Here is a 24,545-nt window from a genome sequence, read left to right as displayed (position 1 = left end):
ACAGGGGTGGCATGCAGGGATGTCAATCAGGTGATGGCATTGACACCTGCTATCACAGATGTTTCATTAAATTGCTACTTGGATGGCTTAAGGAAAGCATAATTTTGTCACGTATCATCACACAATGCCAGCCCTCTCTGCCTTCTCGCTAAAAGCAGCAGATGTTGCCTCCTCTGCCCTTGTATGTTATTTCTTGCTTTGAGTTTGGGATTGATTGATTGAAACTTTTATTAGTAGATTGCACAGTACAGTACAAACCCCGTTTCCATATGAGTTGGAAAATTGTGTTAGGTGTAAAAATAAACGGAATACAATGATTGGCAAATCCTTTTCAACCCATACTCAGTTGAATGCACTACACAGACAAGATATTTGATGTTCAAACTTTTTTTTTTTGCAAATAAGAATTAACTTAGAATTTCATGGCTGCAACACGTCCCAAAGTAGTTGGGAAAGGGCATGTTCACCACTGTGTTACATCACCTTTTCTTTTAACAACACTCAATAAACGTTTGGGAACTGAGGAAACTAATTGTTGAAGCTTTGAAAGTAGAATTATTTCCCATTCTTATTTTATGTAGAGCTTCAGTCGTTCAACAGTCCGGGGTCTCCACTGTCGTATTTTACGCTTCATAATGCGCCACACATTTTGATGGGAGACAGGTCTGGACTGCAGGCGGGCCAGGAAAGTACCCGCACTCGTTTTTTACGAAGCCACGCTGTTGTAACACGTGCTGAATGTGGCTTGGCATTGTCTTGCTGAAATAAGCAGGGGCGTCCATGAAAAAGACGGCGCTTAGATGGCTGCATATGTCGCTCCAAAACCTGTATGTACCTTTCAGCATTAATGGTGCCTTCACAGATGTGTAAGTTACCCATGCCTTGGGCAATAATGCACCCCCATACCATCACAGATGCTGGCTTTTCAACTTTGCGTCAATAACAGTCTGGATGGTTCGCTTCGCCTTTGGTCTGGAAAACACAATGTCGAATATTTCCAAAAACAATTTGAAATGCGGACTCGTCAGACCACAGAACACTTTTCCACTTTGCTTCAGTCCATCTTAGATGATCTCGTGCCCAGAGAAGCCGGCGGCATTTATGGATGTTGTTGATAAATGGCTTTCGCTTTGCATACTAGAGCTTCAACTTGCACTTACAGATGTAGCGACAAACTGTTTTTAGTGACAGTGGTTTTCTGAAGTGTTCCTGAGCCCATGTGGAGATATCCTTTAGAGATTGATGTCGGTTTTTGATACAGTGCCGTCTGAGGGATGGAAGGTCACGGTCATTCAATGTTGGTTTCCGGCCATGCCGCTTACGTGGAGTGATTTCTCCAGATTCTCTGAACCTTTTGATGATAATATGGAGCGTAGATGTTGAAATCCCTAAATTTCTTGCAATTGCACTTTGAGAAATGTTGTTCTTAAACTGTTTGACTATTTGCTCACGCAGTTGTGGACAAAGGGGTGTACCTCGCCCCATCCTTTCTTGTGAAAGACTGAGCATTTTTTGGGAAGCTGCTTTTATAGCCAATCATGGCACCCACCTGTTCCCAATTAGCCTGCACACCTGTGGGATGTTCCAAATAAGTGTCTGATGAGCATTCCTCAACTTTATCAGTATTTATTGCCACTTTTCCCAACTTCTTTGTCACGTGTTGCTGGCATCAAATTCTAAAGTTAATGATTATTTGCAAAAAAAAAATGTTTTTCAGTTTGAACATCAAATATGTTGTCTTTGTAGCATATTCAACTGAATATGGGTTGAAAATGATTTGTAAATCATTGTATTCTGTTTATATTTACATCTAACACAATTTCCCAACTCATATGGAAACGGGGTTTGTAATAGTACACTTGTTATTAGTGAGAATATACTTATTTTAAGGTATTTCGGGGTTCATTGAGGTTAGGTAATTTTACTTGTTTTGGAAAGTCTTGACAAGCCAAATGTTATTGTTCTATTGGCAGATAATTTTGCTTAATTAAAAAAAAAATACCCTACATTTTTGTATATTTTTTTTCTTGTGTGTGGACACTGACTTTTTGCAGTGTGTGTGTGTGGCATTACAGTGGTCAAAAATAGAAAATCCATCCATTTCATACCGCTTGTCCCTTTTTGTGAGTCGCGGGGGGTGCTGGAGTCTATCTCAGCTGCATTATATTATTGTTCAAAATAAAAACGTATGCCTTGTTTTTAATAAATACTTAGGTCTAATGCGCTACTGTATTTTATTGTTGGTCATTGTAAAATCTAACATCTTTTTATATAACCATTTTCGACCGCTTACTCCCTTTTGGGGTCGCGGGGGGCGCTGGCGCCTATCTCAGCTACAATCGGGCAGAAGGCCGTGTACACCCTGGACAAGTCGCCACCTCATCACAGGGCCAACACAGATAGACAGACAACATTCACACTCACATTCACACACTAGGGACCATTTAGTGTTGCCAATCAACCTATCCCCAGGTGCATGTCTTTGGAAGTGGGAGGAAACCGGCGTACCCGGAGGTTTATAATTTTTATATAATCATTATATACAGTATATAGGTATTGGAAACTGTAATCATGCTAAGAGAGTAGCTGGAAATGAGCTTCCCCTCCTTGAAAGACCAGCTGACGCCTCTGCTTTAAATAGAACACTCACAGTCATTCGCAGCTTGGCACAGAATCTCCAGTACTCCGCAGTAGTAGAGCGGCATCTGCCCAGGTGTCGACAGCTTCTCCAGAAGTTGAGGGATCAGCTTGGCCTTCTCCACTCCGTTGTCAAAGTCTTGTCTCGCGTTCATTTCTTGACTCTCCTTTCTCTCATCCAGCTCCACCTTGGTGAGATACTCTGTATTTGGAACAGAAACACATTGTCCTGAAACGCTGCATCTTCATGCAGAAAGATTGCATTTGGTTCTAACTCGGAATCAAAATAATGTACAAACCCTGTTTCCATATGAGTTGGGAAATTGTGTTAGATGTAAAATCCTTTTCAATCCATATTCAGTTGAATGCACTACAAAGACAAGATATTTGATGTTCAAACTCATAAACTTAATTCTTTTTTCAAATAAAAATTAACTTAGAATTTCATGGCTGCAACACGTGCCAAAGTAGTTGGGAAAGGGCATGTTCACCACTGTGTTACATCACCTTTTCTTTTAACAACACTCAATAAACGTTTGGGAACTGAGGAAACTAATTGTTGAAGCTTTGAAAGTAGAATTATTTCCCATTTTTGTTTTATGTAGAGCTTCAGTCGTTCAACAGTCCGGGGTCTCTACTGTCGTATTTTACGCTTCATAATGCGCCACACATTTTCGATGGGAGACAGGTCTGGACTGCAGGCTGGCCAGTAAAGTACCTGCACTCTATTTTTACCAAGCCACGCTGTTGTAACATGTGCTGACTGTGGCTTGGCATTGTCTTGCTGAAATAAGCAGGGGCGTCCATGAAAAAGACGGCAGCATATGTTGTTACAAAACCTGTATGTACCTTTCAGCATTACTGGTGCCTTCACAGATGTGTAAGTTACCCATGCCTTGGGCACTAATGCACCCCCATACCATCACAGATGCTGGCTTTTGAACTTTGCGTCGATAACAGTCTGGATGGTTCGCTTTCCATTTGGTCCGGATGACACGATGTCGAATATTTCCAAAAACTATTTGAAATGTGGACTCGTCAGACCACAGAACACTTTTCCACTTTGCATCAGTCCATCTTAGATGATCTCGGGCCCAGAGAAGCCGGCGGCATTTCTGGATGTTGTTGATAAATGGCTTTCGCCTTGCATAGTAGAGCATTAACTTGCACTTACAGATGTAGCGACCAACTGTATTTAGTGACAGTGGTTTTCTGAAGTGTTCTTGAGCCCATGTGGTGATATCCTTTAGAGATTGATTTCGGCTTTTGATACAGTGCCGTCTGAGCGCTCAAAGGTCACGGTCATTCGATGTTGGTTACCGGCCATGCCACTTACGTGGAGTGATTTCTCCAGATTCTCTGAACCTTTTGATGATATTATGGAGCGTAGATGTTGAAATCCCTAAATTTCTTGCAATTGCACTTTGAGAAATGTTGTTCTTAAACTGTTTGACTATTTGCTCACGCAGTTGTGGACAAAGGGGTGTACCTCGCCCCATCCTTTCTTGTGAAAGACTGAGCATTTTTTGGGAAGCTGTTTTTATACCCAATCATGGCACCCACCTGTTCCCAATTAGCCTGCACACCTGTGGGATGTTCCAAATAAGTGTTTGATGAGCATTCCTCAACTTTATCAGTATTTATTGCCACCTTTCCCAACTTCTTTGTCACGTGTTGCTGGCATCAAATTCTAAAGTTAATGATTATTTTCAGAAAAAAAAATGTTTATCAGTTTGAACATCAAATATGTTGTCTTTGTCGCATATTCAACTGAATATGGGTTGAAAAGGATTTGCAAATCATTGTATCCCGTTTATATTTACATCTAACACAATTTCCCAACTCATATGGAAATGGGGTTTGTACATCGCTATATTTAGTCTATTTATACCTGCATTGTCCTTACACTTTCCATCATTATAACTGAGCTACTGTATGGAACAATTCCCTTGTGGATCATTAAAGTTTGTCTAAGTCTAATTAGTACTCGCTTCCTAATGCACTTTACCAACCCCTGCAGAACTGGATTGGAATACTTCATTCTAGGAACTTTGCCATACCAGCACATGAGACTCATGAGGTGGCACTGACTTTAGTACCTGAGATCCCAGGGTTTTTTTATCACAAAGCCATAAAGCTTTATAAAATCTGCTAAGGTACCTTATGAATTGAGTGAATTTATTGATGTGTTTGGTACCTTTCGCCAGCTTCTCCATCCGTGGTTCAAGTAGGGACATCTTTTCAAAGCACGTTCTGCTCTGAGGTAAAAAATAAAAAAAATTAAAGGTTGGTACTTAGTTCATAAGTCATTTCACACATTTCCTCTAATGCTCCCATGTCTAGCATTAAAAGATTACAGTTGGTACAAAATGCGGCTGCTAGACTTTTGACAAGAACAAGAAAGTTTGATCACATTACGCCTGTACTGTATATACCTTTATATACATATATACATACATATATACCTATACTGTATATACCTTTATATACATATATACATACATATATACCTATACTGTATATACCTTTATATACATATATACATACATATATACCTGTACTGTATATACCTTTATATACATATATACATACATATATACCTATACTGGCTCACCTGCACTGGCTTCCTGTGCACTTAAGATGTGACTTTAAGGTTTTACTACTTACGTATAAAATACTACACGGTCTAGCTCCATCCTATCTTGCCGATTGTATTGTACCATATGTCCCGGCAAGAAATCTGCCTGCAAAGGACTCCGGCTTATTAGTGATTCCCAAAGCCCAAAAAAAGTCTGCGGGCTATAGAGCGTTTTCATTTCGGGCTCCAGTACTCTGGAATGCCCTCCCGGTAAAAGTCCGAGATGCCACCTCAGTAGACTCCCTTTTTAGACCAGTTGATCTGCCGTTTCTTTTCTATTTCTTCTATGTCCCACTCTCCCTTGTGGAGGGGGTCCGGTCCGATCCGGTGGCCATGTACTGCTTGCCTGTGTATCGGCTGGGGACATCTCTGCGCTGCTGATCCGCCTCCGCTTGGGATGGTTTCCTGCTGGCTCCGCTGTGAACGGGACTCTCCCGACTGTGTTGGATCCGCTTTGGACTGGACTCTCGCGACTGTGTTGGATACATTATGGATTGAACTTTCACAGTATCATGTTAGACCCGCTCGACATCCATTGCTTTCCTCCTCTCCAAGGTTTCTCATAGTCATCATTGTCACCGACGTCCCACTGGGTGTGAGTTTTTCCTTGCCCTTATGTGGGCCTACCGAGGATGTCGTAGTGGTTTGTGCAGCCCTTTGAGACACTAGTGATTTAGGGCTATATAAGTAAACATTGATTGATTGAAATCAATATGATTTTTCATTGTACAGCCACACTCACTGAATTGTTATCGCACGGTGTACCACCGTATCAAATCTTGTCATATTGCACACATGCACAGTGCAGAAAAATGTAGCAGTTATGGGAAAAAAAACAATGTTTTCCTGTAAGACTCATTCTTCACCTCTCACTTTCCCTGCATAATATTAATTCAAGCAACCTCTTCGTTCGAAGAACATGCTGCTCCAGTTACTAGAGTCCCTTCATAAATATGTTACAGAAATATGGATCAACGCAATAAGCGGGAGCCGCCGCCCACCCCCGTCTTTTACGGATGACAGAAAAGATCCAAGGAATATTCACATGGAGGGGGGGAAAAAAAAGTACTTTCATGTGGATGCAGCTTACCATGCATAGATTTTAAAATCGTATTAAGTCGTTTCTGTACCACAGGCATGGAAATATCACGAAAGTAGGTGTTAATTAGATGAGATGCCGATGGTGCTGTACCTGAATTAAGATATAATGAGCGGTAATCATACTTACGTCGTTATATTTCTTCAGTGCCAGATATGCTTTTCCCATGTGGAGGTAGGATTTTGTGCATTTATCATTACACTGAGAAAGAAAAAAGGAAAATAACCATGCTAGCAAGTGCACACATACTTTGCAAAATACAATGGCAAATATTAGAAATATCCTTTTAGTGCAGGACATTGGCCAAAATGACACAACCTTTGAGAAATAGGAAATTGTGTGTATGTAGGGAGGAACTTGAGATTAGAAATATCTCAAAGAAGGGTGATATTTGCTTATTTTCTGTCTTATGATTCTTCTGACTACGCAGATTTTATGTTAAGAGTGTTTTACTTGTTTTAAGGGTTTTGGTCCTAAGTGATTTCAGTAAGATATTACAGCTTCTAGCTGAGATGTTATGACCTATATTGAGTAAAACATGCTTGAAATTTTTTTGTCCAAATGTCCAAAACACACCCAGCAATGGTGCACAGGAAGGCGGGGAAGAAGAAGGGAAAAGGCGTCTAAAATGGTCAAGAATCCCAATTGTATGACGCTTGGCTGGCATCGTGGTGCGGGTGGCGCTCTTTCAGGGTGCAGATCGGGCACGGACACAGCGTAAAGGTAAGAAATATCGGTTTATTAAAACTAAAAACAGACTAAAAACAGAAACAACTTGCACTTGGCACAAAAGACAAAACAAAGCGCTAGCATGTGAGCTAGGAAACACAAACGGCTAAGCACAGAAGCTAGCGAGTCCAGAAATAGAAAGCCGAGTCGTCACTTGTGAAACACAAACTGTATGTAAACAAAACTACGAGGAGAGGACGAGTGAACGGAAAAGGCAGGCTTGAATACGGAACGAAATGACCAACAGGTGCGCGTCAGGAAACAAGTAACAGGTGGAACTAATATGAAACCATGGAGACAGAACAAACCAGGAAGTGCACAAACAAACTCAAAATCCTCAAAAATCTATGATCCGGGTAGCGGATCATGACAAATTGTGTCCAAAATACCTCCCCGGGTTCCCGCCGCTGGCTGCAAAAGTCCCGCGATACAAAAAATGTCCAAAACGCACCCAGCAAAGTCCCAAGGGAAGTGGGGGAGAAAAGTAAGAAAGTCAGCAAAGGTCCCCAAAAATGTTCAAAATACCTACCCAGGTTCGAGTCCCACAAGTCCCGGGATGCCCAAAATGTCCATAAAACACCCAGCCGAGTCCCACGGGGAGTGGGGATAAAAGTTGGAATAGTCGGCAAAAGTCCCGAAAATGTTTTAAATACCTACCCACGTTCGAGTCCCACAAGGGGTTCGAGTTTGAGTTCCATTTCCACAAGTCTTAAGAACTGGAACCCAGGTGGGATTTTTGAAAATTTTACCGACTTTTCTCACTTTTCTCCCAGCTTTCCTGTGGAACTTTGCTGGGTAGCGTTTTGGACATTTTAGGCATCCCGGCCAGCGGCGGCACTTGTGGGACTCGAACCTGGGTAGGTATTTTGAACATTTTTGGGACTTTTTCTGACTTTTCCAACTTTTATCCCCCTTCCCCGTGGGACTCGGCTGGGTGTGTTATAGACATTTTGGGCATCCCGGGACTTGCGCGGCCATACATAAGATTTTATGTTTGAGTGTTTTACTTGTTTTAAGTGTTTTGGTCCTAAGTGATCTCAGTAAGATATTACAACTTGTTGCTGAGATTTGATGACCTATATTGAGTAAAACATGCTTGAAACTAGAATATCAACTGTTGCAAAGCTGTGTCGTCAACACTCACAAGTATAAAACTACTTTTTTAAAGTAATAATTTCTTATTTTAAGCATGTAAAAAAAAAATCATGACTTTGACACAATTGTGTCTCATAATAAAAGAAATGACAGCCAAATGTGAAGTGAAGTGAAGTGAATTATATTTATATAGCGCTTTTCTCTAGTGACTCAAAGCGCTTTACATAGTGAAACCCAATATCTAAGTTACATTTAAACCAGTGTGGGTGGCACCGGGAGCAGGTGGGTAAAGTGTCTTGCCCGAGGACACAACGGCAGTGACTAGGATGGCGGAAGCGGGAATGGAACCTGCAACTCTCAAGTTGCTGGCACGGCCACTCTACCAACCGAGCTATACCGCCCCAAATGGACTTTGCTATTTTATTTTCAATGAAACAATAGAAAATGCGTACTCTTATGGTAGTACAGTTATTATTTTAAGGTATTTTTGGGTTCATTGAGGTTAGCTTATTTTACTTGTTTTGGAAAGTCTTGACAAGCCAAATGTTCTTGTTCTATTGGCAGAAAATTTTGCTTAGTTCAAGTAAAATACCCCTCATTTTTGTATTATTTTGTGTTGTTTTTTAACACTGACGTTTTGCAGTGCAATTCATTCTATGCACCCTTTTTGCAGGGTATAACAAGGAAGTATAAAACTGCTTTTTTAAAGTAATAATTTCTTCAAGCATGAAAAAAAAAAATCATGATGCCATGCGCATGTCATTATGTCAAGATAATGAAACTAGCATTTACTTATTTAAGATTATTTCTGACCAAAAAGCTCTATTTTGTGCACTTGTTATTAATGAAAATATACTTATTTTAACTTTCCTCTCGTGTTACATTTCTGTTGCCATCTCTTATGTTAACGGGTCGGTTTTGACCCATGTCTTAAATCAGCTGTAAAATACACTAAAAACGATTATCTATCATCCAATGTGTTTCTCATCTCTAGGTTACCTTTCCTTATCCATGAAAATATTGGTTTTAATATTTTTGGTGTGGGCCATTGGGCCTTTATTTTTGCTATTATACCCCTCAATTTCAATTTAAAAAATGGTAAAATTAACTTTATAAGAATCGTATAAATAAATAAAAGGCTGTTGTGTTACCGGACAATTACTGAGGGGTATTGGAACATATATGTTATCTTATCTCTTATTTGTTTACTTTATTTTTTCATTTTAATAATTTTGAGACTGAATTGACCTCACATATCTGGACATGCCCGTCTTTGTTTGTTGTTGTACTGGATAACAAGGTAAAAAAATGAGAATCTCATAAAGCTCACGATTGGGAGAGAAGCTGGCTGTCAGTGTGTTCAGTTTTGGCTCTACTTATTGTTTTATAGTCTTATTTTTATAACTGGGTCGAAACCGACCCTAACAACACCAAGGTAATAATTTCATCCGGAGCATTTTATAATTTAGTGAAAAAACCCAAAAAATGTTTTGTTTTGTTGAAATAGAGGTTCCTGACAAAGTCAAAAACCCTTGATGCAAAAAAAAATAATTTATGTGGTTATTTTATGCATTTAAAAACTGTTTAATTGTGCGATGAAAAGAGACGACTTTTAGCCGCAAATAGTGCTGCACTAATATTTCTTCTACAGTCCGTGACGTCACGCACACGCGTCATCATTCCGCGACGTTTTCAACAAGAAACTCCGCGGGAAATTTAAAATTGCAATTTAGTAAACTTGTGTTGCAATGTCAATATTTCATCATTGATATATAAACTATCAGACTGCGTGGTCGCTAGTAGTGGCTTTCAGTAAGCCTTTAAACTACAAAAGAAAATACAGCTTTACCACTTTGGTCATAATTTTTGCGCATAAGGAAGACTGAAGAATCTTCTCTAGGACTTCAGCTTCTGTTTGTTCGAGATTGCCATTGCTCCTATGTGGGCGGTCTTATTTACGTGACTCCACTTACACTGCATCGTCTTCCTGTCTTTCATGGTGTAGTGTTTAGCGCTTTAATATTAGGTTTACTGACAGATATAAGTTCAAACTATACCTGTACACTACTTTGTACTAGAAATGGCAACAGCAAAGGATGCATGTGCATGTATGAGCCAGTCTGCCCCACAAAAAGAGGATACAGAAAAATAAGGAGCTTATTGACTATGTCGGACTACAACGGCAGACTCGCGTAAAGCTATTTGCGTACAACTTCACCACATATGGAGATATCCACTGACGTCACCAATTGGAAAGACGTCACAAGTCGGGCAAATTCCAAACGGCTTGTTTGAAAGAAATGAAACAGAACATAAATATAAACTCAACACTAACGGGTCAAAACATAAGACGAAGGTTAAGGTATTTTTGGGTTCATTGAGGTTAGCTAATTTCACTTGTTTTGGAAAGTCTTGACAAGCCAAATTTTCTTGTTCTATTGGCAGAAAATGTTGCTTATTCAAGTAAAATAGCCCTAATTTCTGTATTTGTTGTCTTGTTTTTGCACACTGACTTTTTGCAGTGTATAAAAGACAGTTGATATTTTGAGCCCTCTCTCAGGTGTAACATGAGTGACCGCTAACCTCACCAAAGTCCTTCTGGGTGAATTGACTTCATTTGTTGTGTCCCTATATTTATTCCAAAGCCAGCATTTAGGCTGGTGTGAGAGAGCATGTGTTGGTGCTATAGTGTGTCTCCTAAGTGTTTTCTGTATGAGTGCTTTGCTGCACAAACCCATCCCCCGCCAGTCCTCCTACCTATTTCCTCAAAAGCTTAGGGGATAACAAAAAAAAAGGCGCCTTGGATGGTGTTATGACAAATGACCCTGCAAATGGCAGAACATAACATCCAGCTGAACCTTACCTTCAGGGCCCATTCACAATCACTGATGGCCTCCTGGTACTTTTCCAGCTTGATGTACGCCTATGGACAGTTGAAGATGACATCATTCACATTCCCATATAATTAAACAACATGTTTAAAAAGGTTAGGACATCATGTAGCATTTCTTCTAGTGTAATTTACTTAAAGGCCTACTGAAATGAGATGTTCTTATTTAAACGAGGATAGCAGGTCCATTCTATGTGTCATACTTGATCATTTCGCGATATTGCCATATTTTTGCTGAAAGGATTTAGTAGAGAACATCGACGATAAAGTTTGCAACTTTTGGTGCTGATAAAAAGGCCTTGCCTGTACCGGAAGTAGCAGACGATGACGTCACAAGGGTGAGGGCTCCTCACGTCCTCACATTGTGAATTATGTGAATTATATTTTATATAGCGCTTTTCTCTAGTGGTTCTCGGAGTGCCATCTCCGGGTTGGGGAGGAGACCCTGCCCCAAGTGGAGGAGTTCAAGTACCTAGGAGTCTTGTTCACGAGTGGGGGAAGAGTGGATCGTGAGATCGACAGGCGGATCGGTGCGGCGTCTTCAGTAATGCGGACGTTGTACCGATCCGTTGTGGTGAAGAAGGAGCTGAGCCGGAAGGCAAAGCTCTCAATTTACCGGTCGATCTACGTTCCCATCCTCACCTATGGTCATGAGCTTTGGGTCATGACCGAAAGGACAAGATCACGGGTACAAGCGGCCCAAATGAGTTTCCTCCGCCGGGTGGCGGGTCTCTCCCTTAGAGATAGGGTGGGAAGCTCTGCCATCCGGGAGGAACTCAAAGTAAAGCCGCTGCTCCTTCACATCGAGAGGACCCAGATGAGGTGGTTCGGGCATCTGGTCAGGATGCCACCCGAACGCCTCCCTAGGAAGGTGTTTAGGGCACGTCCAGCTGGTAGGAGGCCACGGGGAAGACCCAGGACACGTTGGGAAGACTATGTCTCCCGGCTGGCCTGGGAACGCCTCGGGATCCCCCGGGAAGAGCTAGACGAAGTGGCTGGAGATAGGGAAGTCTGGGCTTCCCTGCTTAGGCTGCTGCCCCCGCGACCCGACCTCGGATAAGCGGAAGATGATGGATGGATGGATGGCTTTTCTCAAGGGCCTCAAAGCGCTTTACATAGTGAGACCCAATATCTAAGTTACATTTAAACCAGTGTGGGTGGCACTGGGAGCAGGTGGGTAAAGTGTCTTGCCCGAGGACACAACGGCAGTGACTAGGATGGCGGAAGCGGGAATTGAACCTGCAACCCTCAAGTTGCTGGCACGGCCACTCTACCAACCGAGCTATACCGCCCCATTGTTTATAATGGGAGCCTCCAACAAAAAAGTGCTATTCGGACCGAGAAAACGACAATTTTCCCATTAATTTGAGCGAGGATGAAAGATTTGTGGATGATGATATTGATAGCGAAGGACTAGAAAAAAATAAATAAATAATAAAGTTAAAAAAAAAAAAAGGTGATTGCATTGGGACAGATTCAGATGTTTTTAGACACATTTACTAGGATAGTTCTGGGAAATCCCTTCTCTTTCTATTGTGTTGCTAGTGTTTTAGTGAGATTAAATAGTACCTGATAGTCGGAGGGGTGTGTCCACTGGTGTCTTGACGCCAGTCTCTGAGGGAAGTCGACGGCAGCTGCATGGAAGGCCGACTTTTTACCACAATTTTCTCACCGAAACCTGCCGGTTGACAAGTGGTCGGGATCCATGTTCGCTTGTCCGCTCTGATCCATAGTAAAGCTTCACCTCCGGGAATTTTAAACAAGGAAACACCGTGTGTTTGTGTAGCTAAAGGCTAAAAGCTTCCCACCATCTTTCTACTTTGACTTCTCCATTATTAATTGAACAAATTGCAAAAGATTCAGCAACACAGATGTCTAGAATACTGTTTAATTGCGTGATGAAAACAGACGACTTTTAGCCGCAAATGGTGCTGCGCTAATATGTCCCCTCCAACCCGGGACGTCATCATTCCGAGCGAAATTTAAAATTGTAATTTAGTAAACTAAAAAGGCCGTATTGTCATGTGTTGCAATGTTAATATTTCATCATTGATATATAAACTATCAGACTGCGTGGTCGCTAGTAGTGGCTTTCAGTAGGCCTTTAATTTAAGAATATTTTTCAACATATTGAGCAAAAAGGTCTCTCTTTTTTTTCTACCAAGAAAAGTGCACTTGTTATTAGTGAGAATATACGTATTTTAAGGGATTTTTGAGTTCATTGAGGTTAGCTGATTTTTCTTGTTTTGGAAAGTCTTGACAAGCCGTTGTGACGTTTGCTGGGTAGAGTGATGCCGGATTCGTTCCTTCGTGGATGCGTTCGTGCAAGAACACAGCGTATGGTAAGAAATAAAGATGTATTTAAATAATAAAAGGCTAAGAACAAAAACACTGGTGCTAGGCAGAAAAGGCAAACAAAAGGCGCTAGCATGGGAGCTAGGGAAACAAACAGAAACACTTACACTTGGCATAAAGGCACAGAAAGGGAAAACAAAAACAACTAGCATGAGAGCTAGGGATAAATAAGGCGTAGCGAGTATAAACATAGGTCAGTAGTCGTCACTTGTTGCATGAAAGCAAATTAGGATCCGGGGAAGAATGAACAAAAAGGGTTGGCTTAAATAAGGACGGTGATTAACAAAAACAGGTGTTCGTCAACAGCGGGTAGCAGGTGGAAACAATAAGAAACCATGGTGACAAAGCAAAACAGGAAATAAGGAAGTCAAACAACAGAATGTGATACAAAAAGGTACAAAGCTACAACATGGTATGATCTGGGCATTGGATCATAACAGCCATATTTTCTTGTTCTATTGGCAGATAATTTTGCTTAGTTCAAATAAAATACACCTTATTTTTATTTATTTTTTGTTGTTTTTTTAACACTGACTTTTTGCAGTGTATGGAATCTGCATAAGTCCCGTCATTTTGAAAGCAAATCACTGAGGAATGGCGTAAATATTTATAAAACAATCTTACTTTCTTTCATATACTGAGCAAAAACATCAATGCAACACTTTTGTTTTTGCTCCCGTTTTTCATGAGTAGAACTCAAATATCTAAACTTTTACTATCTACACAAAAGACCTATTTCTCTCCAATATGGTTCACAAATCTATCTAAATCTGTGTTAGTCAACACTTTTTCTTTGCCAAGATAATCCATCCCACCTCACAGGTGTGGCATTCCATGATGTGAAGTGAATTATATTTATATAGCGCTTTTCTCTAGTGACTCAAAGCACTTTACATAGTGAAACCCAATATCTAAGTTACATTCTTAAACAGTGTGGGTGGCACTGGGAGCAGGTGGGTAAAGTGTCTTGACCAAGGACACAACGGCAGTTACTAGGATGGCAGAAGCGGGGATCGAACCTGGAACCCCCAGTGCTGATTAAACAGCATGATTATTGCATAGGTGTGCCGAAGGCTGCCCACAATAAAAGGCCATTCGGAAATGCTAATGTCGGGTGAGTATGCTGGCCATGCAAGAACTGGGATGTTTTCAGCTTCCGGGAATTGTGTACAGATCCTTGCAACATTGGGCTGTGCGTTGTCATGCTGCAGCAACAAGAGGTGATGATCTCGGGTGATTACCACAACAACGGGCCTCAGGATTTTATCACGGTATCTCTATCATCCAGACCCACACCTCCCGCCCCCTGAACAGTTTTTTTCCCCCTGGGCCATCAGGCACATGAACAATAACAAGATCTGATAGCTCAGTTACAGCTCATTTAATTACCTATTCTGTGTTATATGTGTTTTATGTTGCACACGGACATCAGCAAACCTCTCTCCCACACAATACCACACAAGCTGTTTGCCATCTGCCCTGAACAGAGAAAACCGGTATTCACCCGTGAAGAGAAGGCCTCTCCAACTGCAGTTAAGTGAGACGGTTTTGTCAGAGTTTGAGCAAAAATTTTTGGGTTATGCAAACCAAATGTTGCAGCAACTATCCAGGTGGCTGGTCTCAGACAATCGTAGAGGTGCCCCTGCTGGATGTGGAGGTTTTGGGCTGGTGTGGCTATGCGTGATCTGCAGTTGTGAGGCTGGTTGGATGTACTGCCAAATTCTCGGAAACCCCTTTAGAGACATCTTATGGTAGAGAAATGAATGTTCAATTTACGGGCAACAGTCCCGGTGGACATTCCATTCCCGCAGTCAGCATGCCAACTGCATGCTCTCTCAAAACTTGCAACATCTGTGGCATTGTGCTGTGTGATAAAACTGCACATTTGAGCGTGGCCTTTTATTGTGGGCAGCCTAAGGCACATCTGTGCAATAATCATGCTGTTTAATCAGCATCTTGATATGCCACACTTGTGAGATGGGATGGATTATTTTGGTAAAGAAGAAATGCTCACTAAGAAAGATTTAGAGAGATTTGTGAACAATATTTGAGAGGAATAGGTATTTTTGTGTAGATAGTATAAGTTTTAGATCTCTGAGTTCAAATCATGAAAAATGGGAGCAAAAACAAAAGTGTTGCGTTTATATTTCTGTTCTGTTTCATTTCTTTCAAACAAGCCGTTTGGAATTTGCCCGACTTGTGACATCTTTCCAATTGGTGACGTCAGTGGATATCTCCATATGTGGTGAAGTTGTACCCAAATAGCTTTACGCGAGTCTGCCGTTGTAGTCCAACATAGTCAATAAGCTCCTTATTTTTCTGTATCCTCTTTTTGTGGGGCAGACTGGCTCATACATGCACATGCATTCTTTGCTCTTGCCATTTCTAGTGCAAAGTAGCATACAGGTATAGTTCGAACTTATATCTGTCAGTAAACTCGATATTAAAGCGCTAAACACTACACCATGAAAGACAGGAAGACGATGCAGTCTAAGTGGAGTCACGTAAATAAGACCGCCCACAAAGCAGCAATGGCAATCTCAAACAAACAGAAGCTGAAGTCCTAGAGAAGTTTCTTCATTCTTCCTTATGCGCAAAAATTATGACCACAGTGGTAAAGCTGTATTTTCTTTTGTAGTTTAAAGGCCTACTGAAAGCCACTACTACCGACCACGCAGTCTGATAGTTTATATATCAATGATGAAATATTGACATTGCAACACAAGTTTACTAAATTGCAATTTTAAATTTCCCGCGGAGTTTCTTGTTGAAAACGTCGCGGACGTCACGGACTGTAGAAGAAATATCAGCGCAGCACTATTTGCGGCTAAAAGTCGTCTCTTTTCATCGCACAATTAAACAGTTTTTTACATCCTAGCCTCTGGTGAGGCCGGTCGCATTCTCCGTTCCCTCCTTCCCTGCTTGCTCTCTTTGTCTTTGTCCTTGTCTGAACTTTTTAAAAGCCTCTTTCTTTGCGCTGTCCTCTAATCCAAATTTCAATATGAATATGATCAGCTGGACTCTTGACGCTATTGACACAGTCTTTTCGACAAGAAAAAGAGGTTCGGGGGAGCCTGGCTGCCCTGATGGAACCATCGCTGCGGGTTACGTGCGGGACTCTTGGAACTCATGGAGGATCATGTGCCTCTCAGCTCTTTGCATCGAGGACGTGGAAGACATCTACCTATTTGGAGCTGTGATCATGCTGATTGGGCTGGGCATCGACAAATTCAAAGGACGATGGCAGCCACTCAAGGAGCCCAACGGCTGTTCAACGCAATGGAAAGATTGGGTCGGGCTGTGGGAACACAGACTTGTGCGATTTCTGAGTTGAATCGCAAAATGGATCTCATCTTGGGAAAGTTTGCAGAGAAGGAATAATTCATTGGAACTGAAAGAGGTCCAGCATGGACAAGTAGAGAAGATAAGTCAATATTTTGTCTTCTTGAAGGAAAACTACTTTTTATCTACGATTTGGACTCCCTGAATGGCCTTGGCATGGAGCAGGCTGTTCTGAAGAAAATCTCCCGAAGACTCCTCAAAGATAGACGTTTTTGACCTTCCTTTTTGTCAACAACATCTGTAGCCGAACTTTATCGGCCTCAGCCATACAAAAACACTTACCACCTCTCCCCAGTTAATTGGGCATATACGCACACACCCTCACCACCACTTATCTCCTATGGGGTTGTGAAATGGCTGAGCGGCGCTACAGAGCGAACAGCGGGCCTGCGCAAACCCACCCCTCCCTCTGTTGCAAGTTGCTGTGATATTTGTATGTTTAATGTGTGCCATGCTATGTGAGGTTTTTTCCTTGGACTCAGACTAGACCTCTGCTGAGGGTCTAGCATTGGACTGATATTTTTTTACTCCCCCCCCCCTTTCCTAATGTCACCCTTTTCTTATCTTTTTAAGGAACGCTGTAACCGGCTGATCTGTCGGCGGTCTCGTCTTGTCCTCCCCCCCCCCCCCTGTAACGTATGTCTGCTCTTAGCGGGACTGTGCCGAAAATGTAATTTCAATTCTGATGTGTCTTGTACATGTTGGAACGAACAAATGAAAATGATTCTGATTCTGGTATTCTGGACATCTGTGTTGCTGAATCTGTTGCAATTTGTTCAATTAATAATGGAGAAGTCAAAGTAGAAAGGCCCTGCGATGAGGTGGCGACTTGTCCAGGGTGTACCCCGCCTTCCGCCCGATTGTAGCTGAGATAGGCGCCAGCGCCCCCCGGCACCCCAAAAGGGAATAAGCGGTAGAAAATGGATGGATGGATGGATGGAAAGTAGAAAGATGGAGTTGGGAAGCTTTAGCTTTTAGCCACACAAACACACGGTGATTCCTTGTTTAAAATTCCCGGACGGTCAAGCGAACATGGATCCCAACCACTTGTCAACCGTTAGGTTTCGGTGAGAAAATTGTGTTAAAAAGTCGCCTCTTACCGGAAATCTGCCGTGACTTCCCTCAGACACTGGCCTCAAGACACCCGTGGACACACCCCTCTGACTATCAGGTACTATTTAATCTCACTAAAACACTAGCAACACAATAGAAAGATAATATATTTCCCTGAATTATCCTAGTAAATGTGTCTATAAACATCTGAATCTGTCCCAATGCAATCGCCTTTTTTTTTTTTTTTACTTTATTTATTTATATTTTTTTTCTAGTCCTTCGCTATCAAAATCATCATCCACGAATCTTTCATCCCCGCTCAAATTAATGGAGAAATTGTCGTTTTCTCGGTCCGAATAGCTCTTGCTGCTGGAGGCTCCCATTACAAACAATGTGAGGACGTGAGGAGCCCTCACCCTTGTGATGTCATCGTCTGCTACTTTCGGTACAGGCAAGGCTTTTTTATCAGCACCGAAAGTTGTGAACTTTATCGTCGATGTTCTCTACTAAATACTTTCAGCAAAAATATGTCAATATCGCGAAATGATCAAGTATGACACATAGAATGAACCTGCTATCCCCGTTTAAATAAGAAAATCTCATTTCAGTAGGCCTGTAAGGTCAAACATTCCAAACAAATATATTTACCTGCGCCCTGTTGGTATACAACTGCTGATTGTCGCGTAGCTTGGCCAAGCCTTCACTGTAATAACTCACAGCAGTCTCATACGCTCCTTGGGCATAGGCCTGATTCCCTTTGTCCTTTAATGCTGCGGGGACCCAAAAAAAACATAAAACATTCAACAGGAAATACAGCCTGTCCAGCAGAAGTTATGCCGAGCCGTTCACCTCCAACAGAGGATTCCAGTGTCAAACGACAACATACCAGTGGCTTTTTTCTCCTGAGCGATTCTCCTCTTCCTCCTGTCTTCCACATCTCTCTCAATAAGCTTCATAAAATTTTCTGGCCATGAGGAAAAAAAAATAAAAAATTATCTTGACATTCATCTCTGTGATGTAGTGGCATAAACAGTTAAAAAAAAATCGATAAAATCGTAAGTGCTCACATCCGTCACGGCTCACAAGGATGTACGAGAGAATGCCATACAGTAGTAAATATTAGACATTCAGCAGGATTATGTTTCACTTCTACACAAGGGACATGTATTGGGTCTTACCTGCACTTTCTGTCTGTGAATTCTGCAAAACAAGAAAACAAATTTTACCAGAGGACATCTGACCTTGGCAGGGACGTGCTGTCAGGGGAGGCAAGTGAGGCAGTGCCTCACCTGCCACCAGGTGGCTTGAAAATCAGATGTTCCAAAACAAAGTATCCATCCATCCATTCATCTTTTTCCGCTTATCCGAGGTCGGGTCGCGGGGGCAGCAGCCCAAGCAGGGAAGCCCAGACTTCCCTCTCCCCAGCCACTTCGTCCAGCTCTTCCCGGGGGATCCCAATCCAATCCAATCCACTTTATTTATATAGCACATTTAAACAACAATAACTTTTCCAAAGTGCTGCACAGCCATGTTAAAAACAATATTATGCTCCACCAATGACTGAATAAAACAAAAAATGAATACAAATAAAACCAATAAAAACAATATAAAAACAAATATGATTAAAAACTATTTTAAAGGGTAAAATCAATTAAAACAGTAAAATAAAAATAAAAGTGTATAAAAAACACAGAGGACCACACAACTCACATAGTGTTAAAAGCCAAAGCATAAAAGTGGGTCCCAGGCCAGCAGGGAGACATAGTCTTCCCAACGTGTCCTGGGTCTTCCCCATGGCCTCCTACCGGTTGGACGTGCCCTAAACACCTCCCTACGGAGGCGTTCGGGTGGCATCCTGACCAGATGCCCAAACCACCTCATCTGGCTCCTCTCGATGTGGAGGAGCAGCGGCTTTACTTTGAGTTCCTCCTGGATGGCAGAGCTTCTCACCCTATCTCTAAGGGAGAGACCCAAACTCATTTCGGCCGCTTGTACCCGTGATCTTATCCTTTCGGTCATGACCCAAAGCTCATGACCATAGGTGAGGATGGGAACGTAGATCGACCGGTAAAATGAGAGCTTTGCCTTCCGACTCAGCTCCTTCTTCACCACAACGGATCGATACAACGTCCACATTACTGAAGACGCCGCACCGATCCGCCTGTCGATCTCACGATCCACTCTTCCCCCGCTCGTGAACAAGACTTGAACTTGGGGCAGGGTCTCCTCCCCAACCCAGGGATGGCACTCCACCCTTTTCCGGGCGAGAACCATGGACTCGGACTCGGAGGTGCTGATTGTCATTCCGGTCGCTTCACACTCAGATGCGAACCGATCCAGCGAGAGCTGAAGATCCCGGCCAGATGAAGCCATCAGGACCACATCGTCTGCAAAAAGCAGGGACCTAATCCCGCGGCCACCAAACCGGAACCCCTCAACGCCTTGACTGCGCCTAGAAATTCTGTCCATAAAAGAATCGGTGACAAAGGACAGCCTTGGCGGAGTCAAGTAAAGTAAAACAAAGTAATAAAATAAAATATGTTTTAATATTCCTATTCTGCTTTATGTTTTCTATGTGATTCCTGTATATTTGGATAATTTTCATGGTCAAAATCGCGGTCCTTTTTTATTTAGCTTGGTTGGTGGAGCGGCCGTGCCAGCAACTTGAGGGTTGCAGGTTCGATTCCCGCTTCCGTCATCCTAGTCACTGCCGTTGTGTCCTTGGGCAAGACACTTTACCCACCTGCTCCCAGTGCCACCCACACTGGTTTGAATGTAACTTAGGTAATGGGTTTCACTATGTAAAGCGCTTTGAGTCACTAGAGAAAAAGCGCTATATAAATATAATTCACTTCACACTTCACTTTCTTTGTCATTAAAAAGGGACATTTTTGTCATTAAAAAGGGAGGTTTTGGTGGGTGCACTAATTGTAAGTGTATATTGTGTTTTTATGTTGATTTGATAAAAATAAAAATATATTTTTTTAAATTTATTTATGTATTTTTACTGAAGACGCCGCATTTCAATAATGTGGACGTTGTATCGATCTGTTGTGGTGAAGAAGGAGCTGAGCCGGAAGGCAAAGCTCTCAATTTACCGGTCGATCTACGTTCCCATCCTCACCTATGGTCATGAGCTTTGGGTCATGACCGAAAGGATAAGATCACGGGTACAAGCGGCCCAAATGAGTTTCCAGGTCTCTCCCTTAGAGATAGGGTGAGAAGCTCTGTCATCCGGGAGGAACTCAAAGTAAAGCCACTGCTCCTCCACATCGAGAGGAGCCAGATGAGGTGGTTCGGGCATCTGGTCAGGATGCCACCCGAACGCCTCCCTAGGGATGTGTTTAGGGCATGTCCAGCTGGTAGGAGGCCACGGGGAAGACCCAGGACACGTTGGGAAGACTATGTCTCCTGGCTGGCCTGGGAACGCCTCAGGATCCCCCGGGAAGAGCTAGACGAAGTGGCTGGGGAGAGGGAAGTCTGGGCTTCCCTGCTTAGGCTGCTGCCCCCGCGACCCGACCTCGGATAAGCGGAAGAAGATGGATGGATTATTTTTTTTTTTTTTAATTAAAAAAAATTTAAAAAATCTTCTGCGGCCCGGTACCAATCGGGCCACGCCCCGGTGGTTTGGGACCACTGCCGTAGATATTATGTGACAGGGCCGGCACACAAAGGCAGTGCCTTTAAGGTTAATTGGCGCGCTGTACTTCCTCCTACGTCCGTCTACACAGCGGCGTTTTAAAAAGTCATACATTTTACTTTTTGAAACAGATACTGATAATTTCCGATATTACATTTTAAAGCATTTATCGGCCGATAATATCTGCAGTCTGATATTATCGGACATTTCTAATAGGAACGTATAGTTAATGCGTTATCGCGTTAACTTGGCAACCCTAAAATATTTTTAAAAAATACACATTATACGGAGCGAACTCAACTTTTGAATGTGTGTGTTGTTTCTGGCCATGTATTTACCAGCGGTTCGTTCGAATGTGCGTCAGTGTTGATTCTGGTCTTGTTGACTTTTGTTCTGCAGGATCCATTCAGCGCTGCAATGTGGCAATCCGCTTCCTCGATGGCTCTCTGCTGCACTCTAACATCAGATGAGTTTAGATCCTTCACGAGATTGCCTGAAATAAAAAGAAAAATCCAGCTGTTTTAAAGTCATTGTTTTACTGTGCAATGTGTTTTTTTTTGTTTTTTACTCCCCACTTGCCAGTGCCACACACGCTATTCCAGGGGTGTCCAAAGTGCGGCCCGCAGCTCATTTTTTAACGGCCCCACGGCCCAGTTTAAAAATATGATCGAGAAAAAAATAATTAAAACATAAAAAGTGTAATGAAAGAGCAAACAAGTGGAATGTAACAATAAAATGTTGCATTATTTACTCCAGGTAGCCCGTAAGGACCAGATGAGTCGCCCGCTGGCCTGTTCTAAAAATAGCAGCACTTACCAGTGAGCTGCCTCTATTTTTTAAACTTCATTTATTTACTAGCAAGCTGGTCTCTCTTTGCTCGACATTTTTAATTCTAAGAGAGACAAAACTCAAATAGAATTTGAAAATCCAAGAAAATATTTTAAAGACTTGGTTTTCACTTGTTTAAATAAATTCATTTATTTTTTTTACTTTGCTTCTTATAACTTTCAGAAAGACAATTTTAGAGAAAAAATACAACCCTAAAAATGATTTTAGGATTTTTAAACACATACATTTTTACCTTTTAAATTCCTTCCTCTTCTTTCCTCTCAATTTATTTTTTTATTGTAAAGAATAATAAATACATTTTAATTTAGTTCTTCATTTTAGCTTCTGTTTTTTCGACAAATAATATTTGTGAAATCTTTTTTCAAATGTATTATGATTAAAATGTCAAAAAAAATATTCTGGCAATCAAGAAAATCTTTAGAATCAAATTTAAATCTTATTTCAAAGTCTTTTGAATTTCTTTTAAAATTTCGGTTCTAGAAAATCTAGAAGAAATAATGATTTGTCTTTGTTAGAAGTATAGCTTGGTCTAATTTGTTATATGTTCTAACAAAATGCAGATTGGATTTTAACCTAATTAAAACATGTCATGTGAGTGTGAATGTTGTCTGTCTATCTGTGTTGGCCCTGCGATGAGGTGGCGACTTGTCCAGGGTGTACTCCGCCTTCTGCCCGATTGTAGCTGAGATAGGCGCCAGCGCCCCCCGCAACCCCGAAAGGGAATAAGCGGTAGAAAATGGATGGATGGATAAAACATGTCATCAAAATTCTAAAATAAATCTAAATCAGGAGAAATTACTAATTATGATTCATAATTTATTTTTTTAGTGAGAAGAGGTTTTAAAATAATTAGCGCATGCTTACTTTTACAGCATGCCTTTGGTAAGCGCAGGAGTGAGAAGGTGTTTTGAATTAATTAGCGCCCGGGCGGCAATTGAAGGAAATACGGTATATTGTGTTTTTTATGTTGACTTAATAATTCAAAAAATGTATATATATATTTTTTTTTTTTCTTGTGCGGCCCGGTACCAATGGTTGGGGACCACTGTTTTAACTGACTACTAATCGTGGTTAATCAATACTCACTTATATCGTCGACATTCTTGAGAAAAACTTCCAAGTCTTCACTGGAGTCCATGTTGTTTGGTTGCACTTTCTTCTTCAACAAGACGGCCGGGGATCTGTTCTCGCGTTATTTAAACGTGAGCAGATTCTCTCAAAGGCAAAGCTTATAGACGGATAAAATGGTTAAAAATGATAAAATATCTTCTTATATGTCGAGAGTGCCTAAAAGTGATAAGACTATTGTGTTGAAAGGCAGCGTTGTGGTGACGTCAGCTCCCCACGGAGAGTTACCATGGCAACGTGACGCCTTCAAAGATCATTGGAAATTCCACAATCCGACACGAATCCGGACACTAATGACCATATTTGCTTAAGCGCTAAACTTTTTATGTCCTGGTATTTACGTTTGTTTGGATTAATCGCCTTTTTTAGTTGGGAACTATTCTAATACACGTCCTGGTGACTTTAACATTGAGACGGAATTGCAAATGTACAAGTTTTTCCTCCATCCCCAAACAGTCACACTATCCCTAAAGGTTAGGTGGCCTTGTTTGTTTCCGTACCAACACATTAAAAGCAAAAAATAATAATAATAAAGCACAAACCGTTTATATTTTTCTCAACTTTGGATCAACACTGCCCTCCAGTGTTGCAAAACTTGAAGAGCAGCTAAGGTACATTACTTTTTTTTTAAGCCTTAAGGACATACTTTAATATTCTCTTTTAAATGGTACAAAATGACTGGGATTTTATTATGTAATTAATTTTGGATACAATAAAAATATTTGATTCCTACATGTGTGTGTAGAGTAGACAATCAAATTATTTATTAATTAGAAATTAAATTATAGACTTACTTCTTTCATGTATTCCTGTTCTATTTAAAGGTTATCATGTACTCTACACAGCATTCCTTTATTTTAAGTATTTATCTATCTTATATAAACTTGTCACAAATATATTGTATGGTGTCCTGCGTCATATTTTGTTATCCATTGTAGTGTATTTTAAAGCTTACTTATTTATTTAGTTGTTTTTCCTTCTATGCCATTAATGTAGTTATTTGAAAATCACCAATATCAAAACAATCAAACACTCTCTGTAAACCTTTTTTGCAAAGTTTATAAACTTGCAACAGTTCTTCCATATGTTC

General features: G+C 41.3%; 1 protein-coding gene across 2 annotated transcripts in view; it reads right to left on the bottom strand.

The window, feature by feature from the left end:
* LOC133537264 (tetratricopeptide repeat protein 12-like) overlaps positions 1–23,679 on the bottom strand; it is a 101,949-nt gene extending 78,270 nt beyond the window's left edge. For both annotated transcript variants that reach the window (XM_061878241.1, XM_061878240.1), the window contains exons 1-9: positions 23,414–23,679; positions 21,817–21,971; positions 19,017–19,038; positions 18,725–18,802; positions 18,487–18,608; positions 11,062–11,121; positions 6,504–6,575; positions 4,835–4,895; positions 2,651–2,839 (exon numbers count right to left, since the gene is read on the bottom strand). In XM_061878241.1, coding sequence (XP_061734225.1) covers positions 2,651–2,839; positions 4,835–4,895; positions 6,504–6,575; positions 11,062–11,121; positions 18,487–18,608; positions 18,725–18,802; positions 19,017–19,038; positions 21,817–21,971; positions 23,414–23,465 — 811 coding nt within the window. In that variant the 5' untranslated portion in view covers positions 23,466–23,679. The remainder of the gene's footprint in view (positions 1–2,650; positions 2,840–4,834; positions 4,896–6,503; positions 6,576–11,061; positions 11,122–18,486; positions 18,609–18,724; positions 18,803–19,016; positions 19,039–21,816; positions 21,972–23,413) is intronic.
* Positions 23,680–24,545: the final 866 nt, after the last annotated feature.

Source organism: Nerophis ophidion, linkage group LG18 (genome assembly GCF_033978795.1).
Source record: "Nerophis ophidion isolate RoL-2023_Sa linkage group LG18, RoL_Noph_v1.0, whole genome shotgun sequence".
NCBI classification, from domain to species: Eukaryota; Metazoa; Chordata; class Actinopteri; order Syngnathiformes; family Syngnathidae; genus Nerophis; species Nerophis ophidion.
The sequence above is the reverse complement of the archived record's forward strand: the minus strand, read 5'-3'. Positions and strand labels throughout refer to the sequence as shown.